Source organism: Lonchura striata, chromosome 36 (genome assembly GCF_050655825.1).
Source record: "Lonchura striata isolate lonStrDom1 chromosome 36, ASM5065582v1, whole genome shotgun sequence".
NCBI lineage: Eukaryota > Metazoa > Chordata > Aves > Passeriformes > Estrildidae > Lonchura > Lonchura striata.
Genome location: NC_140738.1, coordinates 6,705,817 through 6,715,455, shown reverse-complemented (window position 1 = coordinate 6,715,455; position 9,639 = coordinate 6,705,817). Strand labels below are relative to the sequence as shown.

The 9,639-nt window shown below is 54.4% G+C and overlaps 1 protein-coding gene across 1 annotated transcript; it reads left to right on the top strand.

Annotated features, from left to right (window-relative positions):
* Window positions 1-310: 310 nt before the first annotated feature.
* LOC146764078 (olfactory receptor 14J1-like) lies at window positions 311-1,140 on the top strand. The gene has a single exon (XM_085565444.1). The coding sequence runs from the start codon at window positions 311-313 to the stop codon at window positions 896-898; it is 588 nt and encodes a 195-aa protein (XP_085421570.1). The 3' UTR covers window positions 899-1,140.
* Window positions 1,141-9,639: the final 8,499 nt, after the last annotated feature.

Below are 9,639 nucleotides of genomic sequence, written 5' to 3'. Positions count from 1 at the left end.
GCTGGCACTGGCAGACACGCGGCAGCTGCAGCTCCTGCACTTCTGCCTCTTCCTGGGCATCTCCCTGGCTGCCCTCCTGGGCAACCGCCTCATCATCAGCGCCGTAGCCTGCGGCCACCACCTGCACACGCCCATGTTCTTCTTCCTGCTCAACCTGGCCCTCAGCGACCTGGGCTCCATCTGCACCACTGTCCCCAAAGCCATGCACAATTCCCTCTGGGACACCAGGAACATCTCCTACTCAGGATGTGCTGCACAGCTCTATTTTTTTTCCTTCTTCATTGGATCAGAGTATTTCTTGCTGACCATCATGTGCTACGACCGCTACGTGTCCATCTGCAAACCCCTGCACTACGGGACCCTCCTGGGCAGCAGAGCTTGTGCCCACATGGCAGCAGCTGCCTGGGCCAGTGCCTTTCTCACTGCTCTGCTGCACACAGCCAATACATTTTCCCTGCCCATGTGCCATGGCAATGCCCTGGGCCAGTTCTTCTGTGAAATCCCCCAAATTCTCAAACTCTCCTGCTCCAAATCCTACCTCAGGGAACTTGGGCTCATTGCAGGTAACGCCTGTTTAGGACTTGGCTGTTTTGTGTTCATTGTTTTCTCCTATGTGCAGATCTTCAGGGCTGTGCTGAGGATCCCCTCAGAGCAGGGACGGCACAAAGCCTTTTCCACCTGCCTCCCTCACCTGGCCGTGGTCTCTCTGTTCCTCAGCACTGCAGTGTTTGCCTACCTGAAGCCCGCCTCGATGTCCTCCCCATCCCTGGATCTGGCCCTGTCAGTTCTGTACTCGGTGGTGCCTCCAGCCCTGAACCCCCTCATCTACAGCCTGAGGAACCAGGAACTGAAGGCTGCAGTGTGGACACTGATGACTGGATGCCTTCAGAAACATTAAACTGCTGGCCAATTTCTGCCAATCACTTGTAATAAAAGTCATCTTTGACACATTTTGTTGATTTGTTTGGGTATTTTTTCCTTTGTTTTAGTTTTTTCCACATTGTCTGCACTAAATATCATTTTTTGTGCCATTTCTCATTTTGTTTCTCTCCACTTTCCCTGTACCCACAGACTGTGTCAATGAGGGGCTTCACTCTCAGTCACTTTAAAGGAACTAAAGGATCTCCCAGCACAGTTTTCTGCAGAAATGCCCTTTTGTTGCCTTCTCTGGAGCTGCAGCAGCAATGTCTGTGTGCAGAGCTGGGGCAGATCAGGGCTGGCACAGCAGCTGTGCCCAGGAGCAGCAGCACTTGGTGCTGCCAGTGCTGCTCCCGTGGCCCTGCCTCGCTGCCCTGGTGGCCCTGGTGTTGCTGCAGGCCCTGAGTGCTCTCGGGGCCGGGCACAGTCCTGGGGGTGGCAGTGCCGGGGCTGCAGCAGGGACAGGCCATGGGCACTGCTGGGGCAGCGCTGACGCCTCAGGCCAGGGCCTGGGGGCTCCAGGCTCCTTGCCCAGGCCCTCTCAAGAACACGGCCAGGCCAATGCTCAGCACAGAAAACCCCCGTGAGCAGCCCCAGGCTGTTGGTGTGGGGACATGAACCTGAGGGAGCACAAATGCCATCAGCCCCTGGGGCCAGGAAGGGCTGGGGGATGCCTGGGAAACCACTCAGCTTTGTCCTGGCCTCTGCAGTCAGCCAGAAAGTTTTTTCCTTTCAGCTGGGAGTTTCCTGTCCCACTGGAGACGCTGCTGCTCAGAGCCAGAGCTGCCTGGCAGCCACCCCCAAACTGCCCTAGGAATTTCCTTGGCTTCACCTTTGCTTTCTTTACTCTTCCCTGGTCCAGATTTCTTCCTCTTGCCCAGCCCTGTTCCCTCCCCTGCACACAGCCCATCCCTGTTTGCCCTTTCCTCTCTGGCCCCACTCCCCATTGCAGTTCCTGACTTGGCACCATGGGAACGTCCCCTGGGGAGCAGGATCATCCCACAAGTGCTGCAGGAATTGTCTGCAGGCTCCTGCAGTGCCTGGTGCTGCTCCCTTGCCAGAGGCACCCCAGGCCAGGGGGGCACATCTGGGCTGCTGTGTCTGCCTGTGGGGCTCCCTGTTCTGGGCAGTGAGGAGGAGCTGCAGAGGCTCTGCAGGACTGACAGGATGGGCTTTGGGGCTGTGAGGAGAAGCTGAGGGACCTGGGCTGCTGGAGCTTCTGAAGAGGAGGCCCAGGGCTTCTCCTGCAACTGCTCCAAGGGTGTTTTCAGAGAATCCCAGAATCAGCAAGGCTGGAAAAGACCTTGGAGATCATCGAGTCCAACCTGTGCCCTGACACCACCTTGTCTTCCCTGAGCCTCCTCTTCTCCAGGATCAACAACCCCAGCTCCTTCAGCCACTCCTCACAGCACTTGTGCTCCAGACCCCTCACCAACCTTCTTGCCTTTCTCTGGACATGCTCCAGCCCCTCCATGTCCGCCCTAAATTGGGGGTCCCAAACCAGACACAGCACTCGAGGTGCTGCCCAACCATTGCCCAGCACAGGGGAAGAATCACTGCCCTGCTCCTGCTGGTCACACCATTCCTGATCCAGGCCAGGAGCCATTGGCCTTCTTGGCACCTGGGCACACTGCTGGCTCATGTCCAGCCTGCTGTCCATCAGTCCCTGCAGGTCCCTTTCTGCCTGGCTGCTCTCCAGCCACTCTGTCCCCAGCCTGTAGCGCTGCAGGGGTTGTTGTGGCCAAAGTGCAAGACCCGGCACTGGGACTTGTTAAACCTCACCTTGTTGGATTTGGGCCCTGGATCCAGCCTGTGCAGGGCCCTGTGCAGAGCCCTCGACCCTCCAGCAGATCAATACTCCCAGCCAACTTGGTGTCACCAGGGTTAATGAGTCCCCAGAGTGTCCCAATGGTCTCCACGATTCCGTGAGGTCTCCCAGTGTCACAATGTCCCTTTGGTTCCATGGGACCCCTTGGTGTCACAAAGTCCCTTGGATCTTTGGGCCCCGCAGTGTCACAATGTCACCGTGGTCCCCCAAGGCCCTGCAGTGTCACGGTGGATCCTTGGTTCCATGAGGTCTGGAAGGGCAGCAATGCTCTCCTTGGTCCCACAGTGTCACAATGGCCTCTTGGTCCCAAGGGCCACCATGATGTCAAACATGTTCCCTTAATTCTACAAGTCCCTGAGGAGCAGCAGTGGCCCCTTGGTTCCATATATTTTTAGACTGTATTAGAAGGTGCTGGGGATAAATATCAATTGGACATTGCTGATATCAATCAATAAACTGGAAAAGAAAACTTAACAAGACAAAACAATTCTTTCTGCATTGTTTTCAATATAGTATATTCACTTTGAATAAACTTCTGAAATCTGTCTAATTCACCACAGATGAACTGAGGACATGAATTTTCCCATAGGTTTTTCTTCTTCAGGTGTTTATAACATATATTTATGGGCCTTTTTGACGGAATTTCTGAACAGAAGAGCTCAAAAAAGCAGAGGCCTTTGGAGTAGGAAAATTCATCAGTAACCTCCAAGTGGCTGAGGATGCATCCCCATCAGAGCAGCAATGAGCAGAAATGGGCACAGCTCTGTGGCTGCCCCAGCTCTGGGATGGGCCCTGGGTCTGGAGCAGGAGCAGCTCTGGAGGGCCCCAGGGCCGGGGCTCTTGTGCTGGCCTGGGCAGATGGGATGGCAGGAGGGGCTGCAGAGCTCTCAGCACCTCAGGCAGAGGGGAGCAGGGCAGCCAGGGAGCTCCTTTGGCCTTGGCCAAGCCCCTTCCCCCATGGTGGGGCTGAGTCCTGGCTGAGCTGCAGCTGCTGCTGTGCCCTTGGCAGGGGCTGAGGCCGTGGGGCAGTGCCCAGAGCAGCCTGGGCTGAGCAGAGCTGTGGGGCCAGAGCCGGCTGGGCTGTGCTGGGGAGAGGCCCTTGGTGCTGCCCAGAGCTCAGGGCAGCTGGCAGAGCTGGCAGGGAGCTGGGCTGGGCTGGGAGAGCCTGGCACAGGAACCATCAGTGTCCATCTCAGCCTGGCTGAGCGGGCAGGGGCAGGACTCAGCCCAGGCCGTGTGGGGCAGGGCCAGCGCCTGGGCAGGCATTGAAAACAGGCAGAGCCCGAGAGAGGAGGCTGCTCTGTGCCCTTGGGGCACGGACAGAGCAGGGAGGGGCCCAGGACATTTGTCAGCGCCAGCCTCTGTCTGTGCCAGCCCTGGGCAGCCCTGGCTGCTGAGCCCAGCTCTGCCCTGGGCTGAGTTTGGCTGTGGCTCAGCTCCATCCTCCTGCGGGGCTCAGGGCCTGTTCCCGGCCATGGCCAGCCCTGGCCGCCTCTCTGCTGGCCCCGAGGCCGGCAGAGCCCGGGCAGGGCTGTCTGTGCAGCCCCACAGGTGCCACGGGCTCGGCAGGAGCTGGCAGAGGCTGCCCAGCAGGGAGGCCATGGGGCACAGAGCCCCAAGGCTGCCCAGGGCCCCACGGCACAGGGGCCGTTCCCAGCCGCAATGCTCCTGTCCTGGGCTGGGCTGCACAGGGGCTGTGGCACCATGGCTGGGCCAGCACAGGGACACAGAGGGGCCACGCAGCCGCTGCCGGGGCTGGCAGCAAGGCCGGGCACAGACAAGGAATTGCTGAGCATGGCCTGCGCTGGCCAGGGCTGCCTGTGCCCAAGGCAGAGCTCAGCTGCCCTTGGGGGCTGCAGGAACACTCAGGAGCCCAAAGAGCCTCCATGGCTGTGCTGGAGACCAAGGCTGGAGCAGGGAAATGCAGGGCTGCTGTGCCATGGGGAGGGCATGGAATTCCAGCACACACCTCAGCTCTCTGATGGTCCCGGCACCGTGCTGGGCCCTGTTCCTGACTGGAGCAGAGGAGATGTTGATGGCACAGGAGCCCTGCGGGGCTGGCAGGGACCTGCAGCTTGCAAGGTGCTCTGCTCTCCCTCAGCTCCTCTCTGAGAGATCCAGTCCCAGCTCGGCACCTCAGGGCACAAGTGGCACTGCCTGTTCATGGGCACACAGCTGATGTCTGTCTGGAAGGGGGCTCAGGTTTTAATACTTGTACTTTTCATACTATGGACGGAAATTTTTTATTTTCTGGGTTAGTTCAGTACTTTTAAGAAAGACAAAAGTTGTCTGTCCAGGAACAGGAATTTCCTGTACTAATGGCAGGAGGAGAAATACTGACATTGCCTTCCACTTGTGTCGCCAATATTCTGTTTATTCCTTGCTCTCCCTTTTCCTTCAGGTGTTTCCAGCTCTCCTGTTGAAATGGCCATGTCTAAGGGCATCTCTTCACCAGGCCAGTTGGATCAATGTACATCCTGCTGCTCCCAGATTTACGCCTCCAGATGCTTTCTGGTCATTCAAGTTCCTCTCAAACGACTGGTTTCATGCTTTGAGCTTCAGGGAGTTGTTCATTTTTTCTAAAGTTAATATAAATATCGTATCAGTCAATATCCTTATTGTGTTTATATCTATCACATAATTACATTTTCTTATATGTTTATCTGAAGCTGTACCTATATGGAATTCCCTTGGGGATGGGGACATGTCAGATGCTGCTGGGACATCCCAGAGAACTGAGGGAAGACCTGTGATGGTTATTAAACTGTTCAAATGTTCAACTTGTGTTTGTCGGCAAGAAATCTTTCTGTGCCTCTGAGTGTCACCAGTCCCGGAGCCCAAAGGACACAAACCTGATGAGTTGTGGTTCCCACTGCAGGGGCTGCACTTGGACCTTGGCTCTGCACAGGAGAGCTCTTCATCCACTTTCCCTCTTTTCCTCCCTCTGGGCATGGACAGAGCTCCTGCCTCCAGCCTGTGACTCATGTGTGCAAAGAGCAAATCTGGGCAGAATCGGGGCAGGGAGGGTTTGGGGGGACCTTGGGATCTGTGCTGGGCACAGAAGGTGTTTTCCTTTGCTCTGAGACTGTCTGCTGTGCACAGTGGATTTAGTAACTAGCAGAGGAATGATTGGTGCATTTGATGGAGCTGTGCCTTCCCTTGGCTTTGTTGGCTGGCAATAAATGAACATCCCTCTGTGTCTGGGGCAGCTCCTTCTCCAAGGAAAGCAGGTGGGAGTTGGAGCCCAGGAGCTGAAACCTGCAGGTGCAGCCTGGGCTGAAGGGAGCTCAGATTTGCACAAGGCTGCTCTGAGTGCCAGGGCTTGGATGGGGGAAATGGTGGGGTGGGGGTAGGGACAGAATCTGATGGATTGTCAGCCATAAAGGCTCTTGATTTTCATATCTATTCAAACTCCATGAGGAGGTGCTTGGTTTCAGTGTCCATTGGAGATTGCACATATCAATGTATTAACAATAAAAAAAAACCAAAAAAACAAAAACAGGACCTAAAAAACTTTTGTCACTGTCTTTGTAAAAATAATGCATTCACTCTGAGTATGGTTCTGAAACATATTGAATTAACCACAGAAGACTTGATAACTTAAATCAAATTATTCCCAGAGGCTTGGCTTGTTAATGTGTTCTGAATGTTAATGAGCCCTGGGGCACTGAATTCCTGAACTGAAGAGCTGAAGGCTGAAGAAGCCTCTGGAACAGTAAAATTCAGCAGCAGCCTCCAAGTGTCTGAGGATGTCAGCAGCCCCCACTGAGGCCATCCCTGCCCAGAGGCCCTGGGGGAATGGGCAGACAAGGAGAGCATCCCTGGGGCTGGGGCAGCAGAATTCAGAGGCACCAGTGGCTCCAGCTGGGAAATGGAGTGTGGGATGGGGCTGTGAAAGCCCTGCCTGGGCTGTGCCAAGCAGGACACAGAAGCGTTGCCCCCCATCCACTAAAAAACTCTCTCAAGGAGACATTTAATAGGAATGACAATTTTTTGTGTGTTCTGAGTTGGATGCACTGGAGCAATACTATCAAGAGTTTCTCAGGAGCTCAAAACAACAAAACAGCCTTTACTGGGAAATTTAGAAAAATCAGAGAAACTTTGGCAAGCGTTTTAATATCGCATTCAAGCAACAAAAATAACAACTTCTCAAAGCATTAACTTGGCTCACTCAACTTCACAAACTCTCAGCCTGTTCAATTTTATGTTAATCAATATTTGCAAGAGTACAGAAATAGAAGAAATAGATACAGAAAGAGAGAAAAATAAGATACAGAGAAGCACACACACACAGCTACCAACTCCTGGATTCCAGCAATGTTCAGATGGAAATTCCAAGAGGAGGTAGGGTCCAGGTGTGTGCTTGCCTTCTGGTCAGCCTTAAATACTACTTGGTCTTCCTGGGCTCTTCCCCCAGGTGGGACTTGGGGTCATTTGGTCACTCAGGAGCTGGGCTGGGGCTCCAGAGGTGGCTGTGGAGCATTGCCTGTGCTGTGCCAGGGACTGGCAGACACTGCTGGGCTGGGATAGAGGCTCTGGGGGGATTGGGGTTCCAGGGCAGGGCAGGGCTGGGGTTCCAGGGCAGGGCAAGGCTGGACCTGCTCCTTCCTCCCCCACACATGAAAAGTTTCCAGCCAACAATCTCCTCCAGTCTGTCACAACAGTCAACATTGGAGGTGAAATCCCAATATGGCCATTGGCACCCGCAGGAGAAGGACAGTTCTGTTCCATAGGAAGGAAAGCACAGAGCCCCACTGTTTGGAAGGCAGGTGAGAGCCTCATTAGGCCAAGGCCAGCCAGACTTTTCAGGAGAGGCAGATTTTGTCTGGGGGCAATCTTTGGAGATAGGGAATTTTGGAGACAATCTCAATTTTGGCCATGGCACCTGGAGAAGCAGGACAGTTCTTTCCCAAAGGAAGGAAAGGTTGGAGCCTTCCCTCGTGTTTTGGAGGCAGATAAGCAGTGACCCTTACCAAACGACTGCCTGCCAGATTTGTCCTGGCAATATGTCCATGGGAACAATCCCTGGATATAAGGAAATGGAGGTGAAACCCCAATTCTGGCCATGGGTGCCTAGAGGAGAAGGAGAGTTCTTTTCCATAGGAAGGAAAGCCCTGAGCCCCAGTGCTTCAATATCAGATGAGAAGAGACCCTGCAGGTGCCAAGATGTCAGGCAGCCCCTGGAGGCCAAACCAGCCAGACCTGTTTCGTGTTCCCTTGGTTCCTTGGGGCCCTCAAGTGTCACAATGGTCTCTGAGGTTCCCCAGGCTCCACAATGACACGGGACTCCTCTGTTCCATGAGGCCACAATGTCACAATGGACCTTTGGGCCCTGGGGGTTTGCGGTGTCACAATGATCTCCTTTGGCTCCACAGGGTCACAATGGAACACTGATGACACGAGGCTCTGCAGTGTCACAATGGACCTTTGGTTCCCTGCAGCCCTGCAGTGCCACAAAGGCCTCTTGGTTTCATGAGGCCCCACAGTGTCACAATGGTCCACTTGGTTCTGTGGGGACCCCCAGGGTCACAATGGTCTCACTGGTGCCATGAGGCCTCACAGTGTCACAATGCTTTGCTTATTCCATGGGTCCTCTTCATGTCCCAATGTCTTCCATGATCCCATGAGTCGCCTCAGTGTCACAATGGTCTCCTTGGTTCCATGGTGCCCCACAGTGTCACAATGGCCCCTTGGTTCCATGAGGTTGTGCAGTCTCTTAATGGTGTCTCCATGATTCCATGAGGCCTTCCAATGTCACAATGGACCTTTGTCTCCCTGAGGTCTCGCAATGTCACAATGGTCGCTTGGTCCCATGACACCCCAAAGTGTCATAATGGTCTCCACAGTTCCATGAGGCCCCATAGTGTCACAATGGACTCTTGGTTTGATGGGGCCTCTCAGTGTCGCAATGATCCCGACATTCCATGGTGCCACACAGTGTCACAGTGGTCCCTGGGTCTCACAGGCCCCACAGTGTCACAATGGTCCCTTGGTTCCACGGTTCCTGTGCTGGTGCATTCCCCCCTCCCATTCTCAGGCTGCCCTGCCAGCTGAGAAATGCTCGCTGGCCTCGGCCTTGGCCAGCAGCCCCTGGGCTCAGCTCCTCTGGAGCTCAGCACAAACACGCTCTGCTCCAGGCACTGCTGCTGCCCAGCCAGCTCCTGGCTGCTTTAGGAGCAGCCCTGGGAACTGTTTGTGTTCCCTCGGTGGCACAACATCCCTGTTCTCACCCTGCCAAAGAAAGCTGCTGATGCCAAGTGCGGCCAGGATAAAACATGGCTGGGACTGCAGCCCCTCTCTTGGGGCCCTACAAACAGCGCTCCAAAAGGAGCCCTTGGAGCTCTCCTGGGCCAGCGACTCCCTCTGAGTGGGGCCTCTCTGAGCCGGGAACTCTCCCGTTTGCTGCACTCGGGGATCCCCAACAACGAGGGAGCCTGGGCCGATCCCCCCACTCCTCCAGGCTCAACCCTTCCCTGCTGGGGAGATGCCAAAGCATCCGCAGGGAGCATTTCCCTGCCCTCAGGGGAATTTCTCACAGGTGCCCTGCACTGACTCTCTGTGTCTGTGTGCACACAGGAGTGCCTGTGCTGGGGAAATGTGGCAGAAATGCTGCTCCCTGAGGAGTCTGACTGCCTTGGATAGCAGAGCCAGTCAGGCCTGTAGGTAAGGCTAAATCATGAGGTCTAAGCTAAGTTAAACGCTGCTAAGAGTTGTTCTTTTGCTAAGTTCATATGTTTAATATAAGTTATATGTTAAGTTAAATATTGTTAAATGTTATTCCTGTTTTAAATTGCATAGTTATAGTTTATAAGTTAGGTTAAATACTGTTAAGCTCTGTTCTTTTGCTAAATTGTTAAGTTTAATGTAGAAATTAAGGTAAAGGTATAAGGTAA

Coding starts and splice junctions, on each gene's coding strand:
- LOC146764078 (XM_085565444.1), top strand. CDS start 311: ATGTGCTACGACCGCTACGTGTCCATCTGCAAACCCCTGCACTACGGG.